The sequence below is a fragment of the Drosophila elegans genome, unplaced genomic scaffold (genome assembly GCF_018152505.1).
Source record: "Drosophila elegans isolate 14027-0461.03 unplaced genomic scaffold, ASM1815250v1 contig_149, whole genome shotgun sequence".
In the NCBI taxonomy this organism is placed as follows: Eukaryota; Metazoa; Arthropoda; class Insecta; order Diptera; family Drosophilidae; genus Drosophila; species Drosophila elegans.
The window spans coordinates 12,933,028-12,950,371 of record NW_024545513.1 but is presented as its reverse complement, the minus strand read 5'-3'; the positions used below and the strand labels follow the sequence as shown (position 1 = coordinate 12,950,371).

Below are 17,344 nucleotides of genomic sequence, written 5' to 3'. Positions count from 1 at the left end.
ATTTCCCTAGCGAAATTAAAGCGACGCAATGGGGCTTCGTTTTTAACATTTTATTATTGTCATTGAAATAGTTAACATTCATACAATTATTTATTCATTTATTTATAGCGTTTATGCAATACAATAATAATAATCATGAGGATAATAATAAAAAACTATAAGAATGGCCAAGTCTTTCTGTCTATATAGTTAGTTGTCTGAGCAATCGAAACGGGTAAACAGGTAAACGGAAATGGAAACGGAAATGGAAACGGAAACGAACAAAACAGGGAAACAGAAGGCGGTTTCGGTTGGGCTTTCTCATCCATCGACTATCGTAGTAATGACTTTTATAATATCGCTTTGTTAATCGCTAAATTTAACATATACATTTAAGTTAATTTAGCATAATCGTAATAAAACTTGCTAGGTGTAGGTATAGATATACGCGGTTATCCCTGGTTCCTATGGACAGTAGTATTTGACTATTTCGGATGGGATGGCCACGAGCTGGAGGAACAAATGCCCTGGACTCTCTCTCTCTCTCGCTCTCTCTATCTCTCTCTTTCTCACGCTATTGATCTATATAAATATGTAGTAGTAGTATTAACTTAGGGAAAAACCAACATGAAATCACATCGCAAATGAAGAATGGATAAATAATAACTGATATTCTGATACTGAGAAAGAGGCACAAACACGAAATTAATGAATCTAGACTAAAATGCAGCCATACACATACATGTATCTATGTAGAGATATAGATCGGTACATATCTCTATAAACGTTTTGCTCTCATTATATTGTATATAATATGTATATACTATATTGATTTATGCTTTATTTGTTACGATGCTAAAAAATGTTATCTTCAATTCAATCCCCTTTTTCAATATCCTCGATGTGGATTCCCACATTCGTTTCCTTCCTTCGTGTTTTTTACGTTTTTTTAGTTTTAGTTTTTTGTTTTTTTTTTTCATTATTTTGTTTTCTTTGTAACACACATACAGAACTCGTTTAGATTATTGTTGCAACAAGACGTAAAAATATACATATTTTCATAAAAAAAATGACCATCGCTCAGTGCTTCCGTCTCTAACTGAACTTGTTTGTGGATGAAAAAGATCCAGCGGATCTGAATGAGGGTACACAGTGAGTAAGAACATCCTCACTCTTTTGCAGGACCTTGGTATATACACAAGTCTTCATATCATATGTATACTTTAGATATACGCAAATTTCAAAAGAGTAGTAAGAACGACAAAAAAAAAAATACATTAAAATATACCCGAAGCGATCGACTGCCTGGCGATATCCGCAGTTGGATACATTTGGCAACCCATCTACCGCCTCGGGTCGGTCCGTGTGAGTGATGCCATCCATCCAGGCCAGCTTAGATGGGCACATAGTTGCCCTTGGGCTTGTAGAACCACTGGCCGCGCAGCAGACGGCGTCGGATCTCGGAGAGCAGCAGGCGTTTCTCCTTCTTGATCTTCTTCAGCACACCCTTGTTCTCCTGGGCACGACGCGACAAGTAGGGTAGCACCTCCTCGACGGGGCCATACGGGATGTACTTGTAGGCCGAGTAGCCCGCCTGACCTGTACTCGGATAAGGATCAGCAATTAGTTATGCAAAACGCTGCGGTTTTACGCATAGAAACCCACCCAGTGGGAAGGTGATATAGTCGCACATGCCCAGCAGTTGGCCAAAGCAGATCACCTTGTCCTCCGGCGAAATGCCAATCTCCTTCATCTGCTGGATGGCAAAGCGTACGGTGTCTTCGTTGTGCGAGGCCACCATAATTCCAATCTTCCTGGCATCGTCATCACAGTCCTTCATCAGCTGTGTGTGTGTGTGTGTGTGTGTGTGTATTCAAATTATTCTCTGTTAAATTTGATTAACTAATGGACCTAGATCTAAGAATAGCACACCTTAATGCGTCGCAAGCACTCGGCCAGCGTCTTGTGATACATGTCCGTGGTGGCCTCGAACGTGGGATTGACCGGATCCGGATAGCCCAGCGACTTGGCACGGTCCCGCTCCTGGTCCATGTACGCACCGCGTACCAGCTTGGCGCCAAAATAGAAATTCTGTCGCTTAGCCTGCTCCAGATCGGTGTTCACCTCGCGGAAGGTTTCGCGCAGGTAGCACTGGTACGTGTTGAATACGATGGCCTTCTCTTTGTTGTACTTTCGCATCATCTCGAGGGTGATGCGCGAAATAGCCGGCTGAAAGTATGTCTGCTCTGCGTCCACCATGATGCGTACATCCAGATCGGCAGCAGCCTATGGGTGTTTGAATTTGTGTTGAATCAACCCAGTTGAGTTTTATCCGAGGAGGCCGATCTCACCTTTACAATCGTGTTGAGACGACGGATCATGTTCCTGAACATCTCCTCCTCTTTGGGCGGTATTTGTGAGATCAGTCGACGCATCTGGCCGGTTTGGGGGTCTGGCACACGGAACGTATCGCTCAGCTGCGAGTCCTCGTCCACGATGCCCGACCAGGGGAACAGATGCAAGATTCTAAATGTGATTGATTGATTGACAAACAAACAAAGGGAATGAGTTGGGAAAGGGGGTTTGCTTTGGAGGTATGCAAGAACTACTAACCCCTCCTTGTCGGACGTCACATTGTTTAAAAACTCCTTCACATCCTTATTGTCGCCCAGCGAGGCATAATACTTCTCGAGATCCTTGATGGTCTTGTGGTGAGTGAGCACATTGCCCTGACCGCCCACCATGTCTTCCATGTACTTGCGTGTGCGCATGATCACCTCGGACAGTTGTAGCTGAAAAGGTGAGTGGAAAAGGTCGTTAGACTGAATGCGTTCTATATACCTTTTTAGATAACTTCTTATATATTTAAACTTGTTGGTTAAAAACATCGAAATAAAGCAAGGTAAAACTGCACATGGGAAATATAAAAAGTCGCAATTAATTCAGGAAAACTTCAACTCTCTAGCCAAATATAGTTTACTCCTAACCAAAACCTTTTGAATGCCTTTTTTTTAGATTAATGCTAACTTACAAACTTCTTAAATACTAAACATAAGCTTTCATAATTTGCACCTTAGAAATGAACAAACATTTGATTTAAACTTGTTTTTTTTTTAAATATTCTATTGTATTGGCAAGAGGAACATTTAAGAGCAAGTAGGTTTTTCTGTTCATTAACACCAATTAACTTGTGTTCGCTTTGCCATTTATTGACACCTATTACCCTGTTCCTTGTGAATAAATAGAACTTCTCAATTATCTGTGAGTCGAGGGGATTACATTGTGCTTACTTACCAGCAATTGTGGACGGCCCAGGGCGGTGAGTTTAATGGCGGTGATGCCCGTTCCGAAAGTAGCCCCTGCAGTTGGATAATCCAATCAATCGATGGTTGGTTGGTTTGTTGGAAATGAGAGGCATTTGAAAAAAGAGCAGAGCAATCGGTGAATGAGATGCGGAAAGCGGATTCTATGGGTACACACAACATACATATGTATGTATATCTCTAGCTACGACACTTTACAAATATCAAATGATACGGATTACGTTTACGGATTGAGATACAGATACAGATAGAGATACAACTACAACTACAACGCCGGCTACGGCTAGTTACACAGATCAACATCAAATAGCTAAAAACGCACACGAAATGGCCAAAAAGTCAAACTCGTTTGCTTTGCTCGGTCGAAACACGGACTTGGCCATCAATGGTTTACTGTTTTGGATACTTTTTCGATACTTGTTGGATAGTTTTCGGAGTTACTTGTTTTTGGTGTTTTGAGGAGTGTGTGTGTGTGTGTGTGTTTTTAATTTGTCGGCTTACCCGTGGCCACTGCCCGGGGCGCCTTTTGATCGTCATCTTTTCATTTTTGGGAATTTTGCAACGATTATTTTGATTTGATTTTGGGTTTTTTGATTTATGTGGGGGGTATTCGATTATCGATGGGTTGGTGCCATTTTTTGGGATTTTCGGGCGGAGGGGGCGGAAAAAAGAATTTATTAATTATCAATTACAAATTTCTTCAAGGAGAGATTTAGAGAAATTTTTAAATTTTAAGAAGGAGAAAGCCTAGCAGGGGACAGCCTGAAACCCCAAAAGCATTGAACTCTTACGTGCCTTTCGTGGATTGTGGGAACTACATCTGGCGGAATGTTCTATCCAAAAAAATATATATGTATATTCGTCATAACAGAAGAAAACTAAAGTTCTAAATGGGTAGAAAACTCTTATTCATATTTTAATTCAATGCAAGCCTTATTTTTGAGCCGCCCTTAGCTTTTTTCATTCATATGCAATGAAATCAGGGTCTTGAAATTAACGAATATTAATCTATCCAAAACAGATTAATATTCTTTAATTTCAAGACCATGATTTCAAATGTTTTCTTAGGTTATCGTGTTTATTCCATATAAATCGAAACAAAAAAAAAATTAAACTTCATGCTTAACCATCAATAAAGATGCTGTTGCTTTACACGATCTAAAAGTGGAACGTTTGTACAGGTGAAAATTGGGGATCGTGAGGTGGAACTTGGGGAAACTTGCATGCCGCACAACAACACCAGATGATGGATGGTGGGAGGATTCGGTTTATGGGAATCGGCCAAGAACAACTGGCCAAGGACATACCCGAAACGGCCTCCAGACACTTGATGAATATCTCCATGTTGCGCTCGCAGGTGGCCTCGTTCAGGTAGAAGTAGGTGCGAGCACTGCTCACCTTGTACCGCCGATCGGCGAAGGACTTGTCCACATGATACTGAGGCATGCTGCCCTCCTCCTTTCGGTCGCCTGCACTCGAAACGGATGATCTGAACAGAAACGCAAAACGGGATTAGATATAATATAAATAAAATAATATATATATATTTAAATTTGTAGTTTTATATCTTATTTAATAAAAAAAATAAAGGCAAAACTTACTCAACTTCACGTTTCTCGGCCTCCTCCTGGGTGATATCCTCCTCAACGGAATAGTCAAGAATCGGTTTAACGCCGAACGATCTTAGTCTGCAATTGTCAAAGTTCATTAGCTTATGTTTTGGGTGGGCGTTATAAACACAAAGTGTTAGTAATATAAAATAATTTAGAGTATGGTTTGGTTAGCGGTCTGTTGAGAAAAGGTTGAGTGCAATATTCTTCCATTTTTTTTTTTGTTTTTTGTTCTTGTTAAAAAGGGATCAAGTTCGGATTGGGAATACGGATCTAATGGTTTAAGTAGATCTTTCATGCTGACTACATGCCACATAACAGGGGGTTTAACTCCCATAATTTATGGTTTTTTTCAGTGCTTGGACAAAACTTTAGACCATTAGTAGCAAACATGTGTGTGGATATAAATATATTGTGGTATACATACATAGAAAGATACGTCAAAATAATAGCACTTATGTTTTTCCTAAATTAGAGATTTTTAACTGCTTTAAAATGATGCATTGAAACTATGTAAAATGCTGCACCTTCCCGAAAATTAAAAAAATAATAGTCGTATTTTCCTTGAAATCAAGAAATTCGTTTAAACTAATCTAAACGATGTCGAATTATTTATAGCTTCACGTAGGGTATTCAAACTTCAGCTAGCCTAAGTTACCTTTTTTTCTTGTTTTAACTTTGATAAGTATGCCTACAATTTTTGCACTTTCATTATAATAATAAACTTAAGGTACTTATATAACAAAATTATTATATTTTGTTGTTGGACTAGCAACTTCTCAAGAAGTCACTTTTAATAATAAATATTTACCTAAAGATCGACAAAGACAACTTTAAATCGAGTTTCAAATGCTATTTTTTTGACTACAATTATATATATGTATATCGAATATTTAAGGATGCGTTGGGTGCTGTGGGCGTGGGGGGGAGGTTAACCTCTCTAGGGCGGGCACGATCGTGTGGCGATTCTCGCCGGCCACAAAATGTCCATAGAAACTGGACTTCATCAGCAGGACGAAGAGTTTTTGGCCAAGCAGGTTGCGTGCCAGTTTCAGCAGCTGTATATCGGTGTTTTCGACGTTTTTCGATAGTTTTCGGGTGTATGATTTGGGTTTTAAATTTTTTTTTTTTTTTAGAGGATTCCATTACAAACAAGTGTGGGCATTTAAGCGTGTTTCGCATAACCGTTTCGCAGCCCGATTCGAGGGCAAAATAAAAATGAATTAAACACAAACCATAGGGGCGGCAGAAAGCAATATAGAAACGAAAAAGAAAAGAAAATAAAAGAAAAAAGAAAAGAAAAAAAGAAAAGGCGATAAGTGAGTGGGAGTGTCGTGGTGGGCAATTACCTTTCCAATGTGGGTATGATCTTGACCTGATCCTCGCCGGCGACAAAATGGCCATAGAAGGTCGCCTTCATCAATGCTGTAAATAACCTTTGACCCAATATGTTCTTTGACCATTTCATAAGCTGCGGATTTTTAGTTTGTTTTGATCGATTTTGTGAGGTATATTTTAAGTAAATTTTTCGGTTATAGTTTTATCGTTGATTTGTTTTTTTTTCAGTATTTTGGTATGTTATGTAAAGCGACAAGAATTGAATTTAATAAAGTTATAATTTTTTGTTGAGATACAAGACGGAAAATGTTATAAGGAGATAAAAAGAAACCAAATACCATCGCTTCTAGCTGAGATTTCTCTTCCATTTCTGCTCTTCCCTGGTACGTTACGTTTTTCAACGAGTGGATCCCACATAAATCATTTGGAATTTGGCCAAAAGTCAAAATAAAAAATGTGAACCAAGTCAAGGCCAAAACTCTTTGCCAAAGTCCAACAACACGTTATGGGAAAGAGGAGGGAAAAATGCGACAAAACTGCGGAGGCGGCAATGTGTATTATTCTTAAAAGGCTGGGATGTTATTTAAAGGAGTGCCAACTCAACACGCACATAAACATTCGGTTTCCAAATCCAGCCGAACAGTCAAAGAAACAAGATCCATCGCAAATCCGTCAACCCAAACATATTTTCAAACAAATAAATAAAAATAAAAGCAATATCAAATAGGGTTTTCTTTTAACATAGAATATTGCTTCTTCGACTTTAAATTTTGGCACTTGTTTTTTTTAGGATTCACTACTTTTTTTAAATTATAAATCAAAGCTGTTTCTTTTCAGCCAATTAAATTCACAGGAATATTCTTTGTGTAAATTCTTAAAATGTTTCAAGACGCAATTAAAACATGAACAAGAAAATCTGAATCTAAGTTTAATAATTTGATAAGTTTGCTTCGAGAGAATAGTTTCACATTAAGCAAGTTAAAGACAAAGGAAGCTAAACTATATGAAACTGGAAGTAATTCACCAGGTAACAAATTGTCAAAAGAATCTCACTTGGCGACCTGGCAGAAAAGGCAGGAAAAAATCAACAAGCTTGGGTTTCACTAAGTTCCCAGTTTCTCCACTCGTTCTTTACAATAAAAAAAAAAAACGGAAAACTGAGAAAAAACAAGAGCATTGCCCTTTGATAAATTATTCCTGGGCACGTGTGTGCTCCGTTTGATGCGGGATCCATCAGATGAATGAGATTCAGAAGAGCAAAAAGCACACAAGGAGACAGTCGTCGTCTGGGAAGAACCGGTTTTGTTGACAGCACTAAAGTTATTAATTAAGTACTAAGTTTGGCGAAAAAAAACACACAGTCGACAATATAAATACAATATCAAGCAAAACTGGTTACATAAATCAAATTCTCGATTCTTATATTTCGGGTATTGTATGTTTTTGGTAGCTTTTTCGGTGCTTCCTTTTTTTTTTATTTTGGCAAACGATTTTTACCCGAGGACAGGTGTTTGCCGTTGATCCCTGGCCCCCCAAAGAAAAAAACCGACCCACAGCTAACACTTCCCCCGGTCACCTGTCACCTGCTTTTCCCTCTTTTACCTTGTTTTTTACCCATCAATACCCATTCTCACACATCACGAGACTCACACCGCTCGGATGCAAAAAGCAATCGACGCGATACAGTAAATAGAAATAACAAAAAATTTAAGTACACTCTTATGAAAAATCGACTAAGTTTAGTTAAAACAAGTTTTCTATAATATGCATACAAAAAATTATTTAAACATTTTCGTGCTATGGTAAAGGATATATTTGTGTGGTATATTTTAAAGAAAATTATTAGTTCAAATTTATATTTGAAATCAAGGGAATTTACTAAAATATTTTCGAAAAAATATGTATGAATATCAATTTCTGATGTTTAAAATTGAACAAACTCAAAATGTAAATTGTAAAAATATATTGACAAAGAACACGTTGTATTTCTATAATTTGATACATAAATCATGTTTTTCTAAGCCATTTTGGATTTTTAAAAATGGTTTTACGTAGGTTTTTCTTATGTTAATCGTAGTGGGAAACTATACTTTAAAAAGCCTAATAAATTATACTCAAGTGCCATCTAGACTAAATCGAAATCTTGTTAGCCTGTCTGAGTTTTACAAAATACAGAACTTATTAAAACCATCTTTATAACTTTAACATTTATCACATATCATATAATATTATTCATGATTTTTTGAAGTGTATAAAATCTATAGGTGCGACGTGGGGTAAAGTCGATGCCTGAGTAATGCCGCATGTGATGTCTCGAGCTCCTGACAGTTGAGAGAATATTCCGTACGCCAGGCATTTAGCCAACCATTTATGAAAATTGCACCGAGGAGAATAAAGATAAATAAATAAAATTCTTGGCGACGCATGCACTTTGAGTAATCGATAAGCAATCAAACGACCGCCATGCGATAACAACGCCGGTGTCCATTAAATATAAACACGCTATGGAAAATGGGGGAAACGGCAGTGGGGTTTTCTACCGATTTTGATTGGCGCTCATTCGGGGGCCTGACTATATAATGGCCTATACTATATGCCTATATAATCCATATGTGCGCCGCTGAGCAAATACGCACGAGTTAAGAGCAAGCAACGAACAAGGCAAGGTCACTATTGCCCGCACTCCCCTTTGAAAATTTGCATGGCAAGGTTTCCCCTCTTTCCTGCCGTCAATCAGGCACTCATTCAATATTTTCTGTGCGACTGCAGCACCTGCCAGAAAGTGGCAACAAATGCAACAAGCAATTAGCCATGAATTCATCAAAACGAGTAGTGGGGGAAAAGGAAACCTCCCAGGGGGTCAGTGAATTTAAAAGCGGAAGGAAAGCGGAAAATCAGAAGGAAGACGGCCAATCACCTGACACGGTTTTTGGGTGCCAGGAAACCTAGATTCAGGTGAATGGAAGCAGCAGGTGGAAGTTCCTAAACAAAAAGAAGAACTATCTAAGATGGCATAAATAAGTAAAGTAGAGAATATCTGGCCCTCAAAATTTAGATTGGGAAAGGAATACAATGTTTCTATAAAATAAATTAATTATTAATTATTAGAAAAAATTTCAAAGCTGATCAAAGCTACTTTAGACTGAAAAATCCCAATTTATCATAATCCAATGCGGTTGGACCTGCAAAAAACTTTTGTTGGCCTGTGTTATAGTTATTAAAGATCTTAGCTAAAGAAACAAAAAAATGAACTATTTAAAAAAAGTAATCCAATTCTTTAAAAATTATTATAAAATATTTAAACAATATTTAGTGTTTTTGGGCGATCAGCAATCTCATTTACACTGGAGCTGGAACCTAATATTCACATAATGGATTTTATTATTGGGTTAAAGATAAGTGATTCTGCAGAAGGTTCCACTGAAGATTCTTGTAATTAAATGGTGCAGCCAACTCTTACATGACCTCCCCTCAATTCTCAGCAAACGGAACCAGAAAAAGAGAGAGCAAGCTCAGCTAGGCGATAGATTGGACCAAAAGATGGGTCAAAGGACGCAGGACGGCGCAAAAGAAGGAGGAAGCGAGGAGGAAGGCGGCGAACTCACCGTCATGTTGTGCTCGACCAGCTTCTCGCTGGAACAGATCATATAGACCAGATAGGCGCGCATCAGCTCGCCGGTGGTCTTGCTCTTGAAGGCGGCAATCGGATCATTGAAGGTCACGTCCAGGGGATCCCTCTGCGGCGAGCCAGCGGGCGAGGGGCTCTTCTCCAAGGACGACTGCTGCTTCGTCGATCGCTTCACAGCCTCGCCGCCGGCAACCAGATCCGGTTGAACCAATGTGGAGGCCTGCATCGGCCGCTCGCCGGAGTGCAGGTAGCGGACCCCATTGACACCGTTTGTGAACTCCGATGCTGCTCCTTCTCCGGTGGTTAGGACGGTGCTCCTCCTCCTGTCACGCTGATGGAAGCTCCGACAGGCGGCGACGGCCACGGAACTGCTCGACTTGCTGCTATTACGGCCGTAGACCAAACTGATGGCTGTTCGTTGGGCGCTCAGCGAACGGAGTAGAGCCATTACAAGGAATTCTGCGGTTTATTTGGGTTATCTGCTCTCCGCGCTTTGAAAAGGATATATTAATACGAACTCCGATTTCGGATGTTGCTGCAAAAAAAAAAAACAAGGCAAAATCAGAGATAAATTTAATAAAATCTCAACAAATCACTACGAATCTGAGGCACGGCAGTGGCGTTTGTGGGCTTGTATTGAAGGGGGGGCTTTCAAACCTCTCTAAGAAAAATCACAGTGAAAGCAGGTTCAATTATAATAAAAAACAAATAAGTACAACGTTAATAAGAATGTTAATTGACGTTTATTATAATTATATGTTCAAAAAGTGACAAGACGTAGAGAATACAAGCACATTTTTGTTTTAAAATGTTTTTAATGTGTCAATCAATAAATTTGTCACTGAAATTATTAAATTCCTACACTTTTCTAACACGAAAATTAAGTAATTTCCCGAAGGGGGTTCTTTAGCCTCTTTAGACCCCTGCAAACGCCACTGATCACAGCTGATTGTGCTTGATTTACAGAGAGCTTTTCGTTTTGGGTCGTTCTCTTTTTCTCTCGCTCGCTCTAAATGTTATACAACAACTGCGAAAAACGTGAGGCGGAGAGAAGAACGGGAGAAGCCGAAAAAACAGCACAACACACAAACACACGTACGCGAGTACACCTCCGAAATGTTCAATTAAAAAAAATTCAATTTCTTGCCTGAGATCTGTCTTTTGCTTTTGTTTGTCGTTTTGATTTCTTTTTTATTATTTATTCTATTACGCTCTCAGCGTTGTATACGCCGCAAAAGCACGAAAGCAAATGTCGAAGACGCCTGAATGAGATGCGAATTTAGCGGCGAAGTTCGGCGAATTTAACGAAGCGAAACGAAGCAGGACACGATGAAGAGAAAGTCCTGTTCGCCGCAACACTCGTGTTTATGTAACTGTAGATGTAAATGTAACTGGAACTGTGACTGTGTGACGTCACAGGCATGCGAGCCCCTTTGATTTTGATTCAGCATTTGTTTTGATTTAATTGAAATGCGCCGCAAACACACACTAATTGGTGTTAATTGCGGCCCCCTTCTGATTCCCCCAATTTTCCTTCTCTATTTTCCTCTTATTTCGCTCATACTGTCGTTCTATTTTTTATTAATTAGCAGTCCGCTAAATAATCGCCAGACGAGAAGCTGCAATCAAATCGACAAAAAAAACTTGGCGGGTTTCATTGCACAGATTCCATTACACTTCATTATGGTTAAATCTCAATCCCTGTCTTGCCTTGGTTAGAGGGAGACGGAAAGCTAGCAAACTTAAATTGCGAATTCATCAAAATTGTTTTTTACTTTTTCATTTTTTTTTGTTGCTATGCGGCGAATTTACCTATTATATAACACTGCCTGCTTCTCATTCGCTCTCTCTGTTGGGATCCTTTTATGATATGACACAACGCACACACACGTACACTGCTAAATTTCTCCCACCTTTCCTACCATATTTTTTTATTTTCCGCTTTGCGGTTTCTCTTCGCTTTTTCTCATTTAATTTCCCTTTTTCTCGCTGCCGTTTTTAAACAAGCTATTGGGACTAGAAACAAACCATAAAACAAAAGCAGGGTAAACAAATAAACAAGTAATGCCGAAAATGGTGATTTCCTTCGGTGAAAATTTTGTACTATCGCCAAAGAATTTTCCGGGAAAAACTCCTGGGTATTTGACAAACATTGCCCAGCCGCCTGGGAACTTTTCTTTCTCTCACCTCACAAATGTCACAAGTACAAATTTAATAACTTTTGGGCTTATGTTCTTTCTGCTCGAGGGTTTTAGGTATTTTGTTGCTGCTGCGCGGGAGAGACGTGAGCACGCGCGAGAGGGAGAAAACAACTGCAAGGGTCTGAATTCGCGAACAAACTGAAACTGAAACAAACGAAGCGAAATTAAGGCCAACACGGCGAAAGCTCGTCCAAAAAAGCTTCCGAGAAATGGTCAAAACGATTCGGGAGTACGGAGAAAGGTGAGCGTAAGTAAGGCTAGTGGAGAGTACGGGAAATGGAGAGGAGGTGTGGCGCGGCACCCCCAGCAGCTGTTTTGCCTGCACGTGAGCAGAAAAAAAGCGATGGAATCGAAAATTAACCGCCATCTTGTCCCCTTTTTTTTTGCCCAATTAAAATCGAGTAGCTTATCTACGCCCCTGACGGTTGGTCAAGGAATCTTTCTTATCTTATCAGCGGACCCCCACTCTCCGCCCCTCTCTCTCTTAACCGCTTGCTCTCTCTCCTTTCGCCGCCCACTCAGTTTTTTTCAACCGGCTAAAAATCAAGTTTTACTGGCACTTAGCAGCACTGGCCAGGCAAACAGGGTTGATTTGAGCACAAAGCTGTTAATTGATATTTATCGATACCAATTGTAACGCTCGCAAATTTAAATTCAAAACCCCACTTCTATTTATGAAGCACTGAAAAATAAGTGCTGACTGTGCTTTAAGTGAAAATTTAAATTTATCATAGATTTTAAAATTTTAAAGTGTTTCAAGGAACAGTATCCTTTTTTTCATTTAATACAATGTTGACCATATATTTAGCCACGCATTTAAATAAAAATCTCCATGTTTCCACTTTAAAATGAATATATTTTTGTTTGCAAATTGTTTGCGTTTTGACAAATGTAGCAATAAATTACGACTATATATTAGAAATAATAATAATTAACATTTAATGAGCGTTCGGCTGTTGGTTTTGCTAATTTTGCTGCTTATCGAACGCGGCTCGATAAAAGGAGAAACTTAACAAGAAAAAAAACAGAACAAGTTATCTAAATACAAAATATATAGATATATATGGGTGTGAAACTGACGCGGATTTTCTCCTGCCGTCATTATAACAAAAAATACATAATTCGCTGCCGTCCCGACTCTCTTCTCATCTTCCCTTCTGCTGGCTCGCTTTCTTGTTTTTACATAATATTATTGACTAAATTGTAGATCAACGAATGTCTGTTTTTTTCATCTCCATGTGGCACCACCAGCAAATAGCTTAAAGCATTTGTAAGAATCGAAGAAGGGTGCTTATCTTAACTGCAAGACCACCATAATGACAATAGCTTGGCGTTTAAATTATAATTTTCAAGTTTTCAATTGACATTTTCTCTTTTGTAAGGGAATATTCTCTCGTTAATTTCTTAAAGTGATGACTCTTTCAAAATTATATAATAATGCATTTTAAGGAGGCTAAAACATAAATTATTTTTAACATTTCAATGACATTAAATAGAGTTTAATGTTTAAATTAAACACAACGTGGCATTCCCTCTACCCTGCTATAGAAACTGATATGATTTCTTAAAAGCTGTTATGCCATTTTTTGGGGTTGAAAAAACAGAAAGAGAATATTTGGATTATTTCGACAAAATTGAAAGAAAGTAAATTTGTAGTAAATATATCCTTATCACATTACGAAAATCTTGCAGTTTGCGGTGAATTTGAATTTGGGCTAACTATTTGGTGGTAATGCTGGACAGCCAGTGGTGCTGCTGGCGCTAGTTGGACTTGGTCAGCTCAGTGCGGTTGGCGGCCACTTCGGCCAGAATGAGTAGATCTGAGGTAGAGGAGGTCACGTCGAAGGCCGCCTGCGAGGAGAGCGACGAGGACGACGACGAGGAGTTCGAGGATAGCGGTGGCGAGGCCGATGACGAGGTGACAGACGCGTTCATCGCTTTGGGTGCACCACTCTGATTGAAGTAGTAGCTACCGTTGATGGTCAGCGGCAGAATGGAGGCCACTTCCTGCTCGATTGCGCTAACATCGCGCCGCGTAATACTCTCCTTTCGCGCCTTGCGTCGCTGGCTGCCTACGACCTGCAGTTGCTGCTGATGCTGCTGATGCTGATGCTGCTGTTGATGCTGCTGGTGCTGCTGCTGTTTAATCCTTACCAAGTGTTCGCTGGCTGCAGTGGGTGTTCCTTTGTCTGTAGCAGCTACTGCTCCGGCAGTGGAAGCCACTGAACCGCCACTGGCGCTGCTTGAATTCCTCTGTTTCTTGCTGCCGCTAAACTTCTTCTTCTTTTTGGTGCTACGCTTACGCTGCAGGTAAGCATCCAAGCTGAGGGCCGGCAGCTCCTTGATCTTCTCCTCGAGATCAAAGAAACCACTGCTGCTCGACTCGGAAACGGTCCTCACATGCTTTTGCATGGCATCGGGGCTGCTGCCATGGCGTTCCGGTGGTGAAACGGGCGGCGTGTTGGGTCCCGCATCCAAGGGAATGTCCACGAAGTTTCCACCCATATTTCCGGCCGGTGGTGATGAACGAGCCTTGCTCTTCTTAGCTATAGCCGCCAGTTGGCCGGAGTTGACCAGCTCCTGGTAGATCTTGCCCTTGCAGGAGCGCGACGATTTCGCCTTCTTGCTGGGTGATCCACCGTTGGCCGCCTCCTCCTCGCTGGAGTTGCTAGAATTGCTGTCCGGCAAGGAGCGCTTACTGCCACTGCCATTCGGATTGCCACCGGGCATGTGGGCAGATAGAAACTGGCTGGTCTCGCTGAGCACCTGCTGCAGGGCGTAGTCCTTCTCCTGTACATGGACTTGCAGCAGCGAGCTCAGATCGCCCATCTGCGTTTCGTCCGCCAGCTTAAAGTAGTTGCCTCGCAGCAGAGCCCGCGGCATCTCGCCTCTCTCTGCCCACTGCAGTTGCAATGGAGTTGGCAACTGCTGCTGCTGCTGTTGCTGTTGCTGCTGATCCTCGCTGGGGATGAACAAACCAGCAGCCGTATTGCTGGGACGTGTGGCCAGCGTGCGCAGCGGCGGAGCCGGCAGTTTGTACCACTTAAAGTTGGGATTGGCATTGAAAAAGGCGTCCTTGTTCTGCAAAACGAGATAAATTCGCTTAGAAACCTCTATGGAGACCCCAAAAATGGTGGTGTGTAAAGCAAATGTGGAACCTTAGTTAAGGTTTTAAGTTTAACGTTTAAAATGCCCCACCTGCTGCGCCAGATCCGTAAAGCAATGCTTCTCCTGCTCGTCAAGTGCAGCCCACCAGTCGCCCAGTATCTTGGTAATGGCACTAAAATCGAGATAAAACAACAAAAGTCAGTTTTCTGGGACCTCATTGGAATAAGCAGCAATCAAAAACACACCGGTTCTCCAGCGTCTTGTAGCGCTCTTTGACAATGCCGCGGTGTCGCTTGCAGAAGATTAGGAACGCATTCATGGGGCGTCGAGCATGGTGCTCTGGCCGTATGTTATCCGCTGATAATGGCTGATCCTGCTGCTGCTGCTGCTGCTGCTGCCGTTGCACCTGATGGCGATCGTGATCGTGATCCTGCTCCGGCTGCGGCACAGTGACCACATCGACGTCCACATGCTCTTCGGCGGCGTCGCGACGAATGCGTGTGATCTCTTGTTGCACTGGCAACGGCACCTGGATCACCTCCTCATCTTCCTCCTCTTCGTCGAGCTCTTCCTCCTCATCGTCGTCTTCCTCGTCGTCGGTGTCGCTGCTGTAGTCCTGCAGCTTGGCATAGTTGTGCACATCCTCGATGCGTCGAAAGGCATTTTCTTGGTCCTCCGTGCGCTGCGGCTGAGCGTTAGCTAAGGCACTTTTGGCAGCTTCTACCGGTGATCCAGTGTTTTCTGTTGCTCCATCTAAGACTTTAGTTTCAGCTCCTCCTGCATTTGACGACTTCTCGTTGCTCACAGGCATGGACAGCCAGCGAAGACTGCTTGCTCCAATTGGGGAAACTCCCTTTGCCGCCGCAATACAACTTGGAGCACCTGTTCCAGTCCCTAGCGTTGAAGTTCCCGATCGTTTGCGTACACCCATTAATGGTACAGCTTTGCAAACTGCTCTTGAATAACTGATTGCTGATCTGGGTGCTACTGTTTGGTAGTTCATAAAACTGCCTGATTCTTGACTAATCCCAATGGCCATTGGTGCAACTGATTCTAGGATAGCTCCTGATCCGACAGAAATGCCTCTGGAAGTCGTAGAAACGCCTGATTCTTGGATAACTCCAGATGGCCTTGCCGCTGCTCCTCCTCCTCCTCCCAGTTTGGGAGAAAGTGCTCTGATGGATGCAGATTTACTGAAAATGGTTGATCCTTGGATAAAACCAACTGCCCGAAGAGTTTCGGACCCTGCATCAGCTCCTGATGCAGTAGAAAGTTCCACAAAGCTGGCTGATCCTTGGCTGCCACTTGTTGCTGCTCCACTTGCTCCACTTGTGTTCCGCATTCTCTCATATATTTTCAGCACTTCGCCAGTGTTGTTGTTGTTGTTGCTTTTGTTGTTGTTGCTCATTTTTTGCTCCGCTGTTTTAAGGCCACTGTAGTTGTTGTTATTATTGCTACTGCTGCTGCTGCTGATGTTGCTAGTGTTTTTGTTGTTGTTGCTGTTGGCAAAGTGCAATTTTATTGCAGCACCTGCTGGCGTCACCTGTTGACCCCCGCCAACGCTGAAGCCGTTGATCATGTTCGTTGTTTTTATTTTTCACCTTTTTTGTCTAGTCCTGATCCTCGAACATATTACGCTAGAAGTAAGGAAAAAGTTGTGTACTTTTTAGTTGATGAATTTCACAAATGCAAGAAAACGGCGATGCCAATGTGGCTGGAAAAAAAACTAATTGGCAGCTCTGCTTTTTGAGATATTGAGTTGTTTACAAATTTCCAGAGAGACAGAGAAAGAAAGAGATCAGCTGTGCGTGTGTGTGTGTGCTTGTTGTGACGCCTTTCCCACCTTCCATCTCTTTCCTTCCTTTCCTTAAACAAAAATAAAAAGCACACACACAAACAAGGCTTTCTTTATTATTATGAAATTAAAATCAAAATCCTACACATACATCTGAAAAACGGTCAGTGAATACATAAGCATAACATATATTTGCAAAATAAATAAACAAAATAACAACAAAGGCAAACTCACTCAGAAAAGATACACTTCATTTTTTATTTCCAATGTTTTACAACACTCTTCGCTAACTTTAACAATAACAACTATACAGAAAGTACATTTAGTGAGTGCCATCAATTTCTATGTATAATATTTTGAAT

General features: G+C 41.1%; 2 protein-coding genes across 4 annotated transcripts; both read right to left on the bottom strand.

Annotated features, from left to right (window-relative positions):
* Positions 1–167: 167 nt before the first annotated feature.
* LOC108140895 (proline dehydrogenase 1, mitochondrial) lies at positions 168–12,228 on the bottom strand. Of its 3 annotated transcripts, none has more exons than XM_017263939.2 (11): positions 12,066–12,228; positions 9,856–10,413; positions 5,849–5,970; positions 4,904–4,990; positions 4,610–4,791; positions 3,274–3,338; positions 2,593–2,771; positions 2,331–2,505; positions 1,912–2,265; positions 1,645–1,822; positions 168–1,578 (listed from the first exon to the last, which is right to left on the bottom strand). In XM_017263939.2, exons 2-11 carry the CDS (start codon positions 10,324–10,326, stop codon positions 1,373–1,375), a joined length of 2,019 nt encoding a protein of 672 aa, XP_017119428.1. In that variant the 5' UTR covers positions 10,327–10,413; positions 12,066–12,228; the 3' UTR covers positions 168–1,372. The 3 variants fall into 3 exon arrangements, with proteins under 3 accessions (XP_017119428.1, XP_017119426.1, XP_017119427.1); XM_017263937.2 differs by lacking the exon at positions 5,849–5,970 and adding an exon at positions 6,262–6,383 and having other exon boundaries at positions 12,066–12,227; XM_017263938.2 differs by lacking the exons at positions 5,849–5,970; positions 12,066–12,228 and adding exons at positions 6,262–6,383; positions 11,026–11,106.
* A 686-nt stretch (positions 12,229–12,914) lies between these two features.
* LOC108140885 (probable serine/threonine-protein kinase yakA) lies at positions 12,915–16,766 on the bottom strand. The gene is made up of 3 exons (XM_017263917.2): positions 15,433–16,766; positions 15,278–15,359; positions 12,915–15,160 (listed from the first exon to the last, which is right to left on the bottom strand). Exons 1-3 carry the CDS (start codon positions 16,764–16,766, stop codon positions 13,841–13,843), a joined length of 2,736 nt encoding a protein of 911 aa, XP_017119406.1. The 3' UTR covers positions 12,915–13,840.
* Between the last annotated feature and the right edge of the window lie 578 nt (positions 16,767–17,344).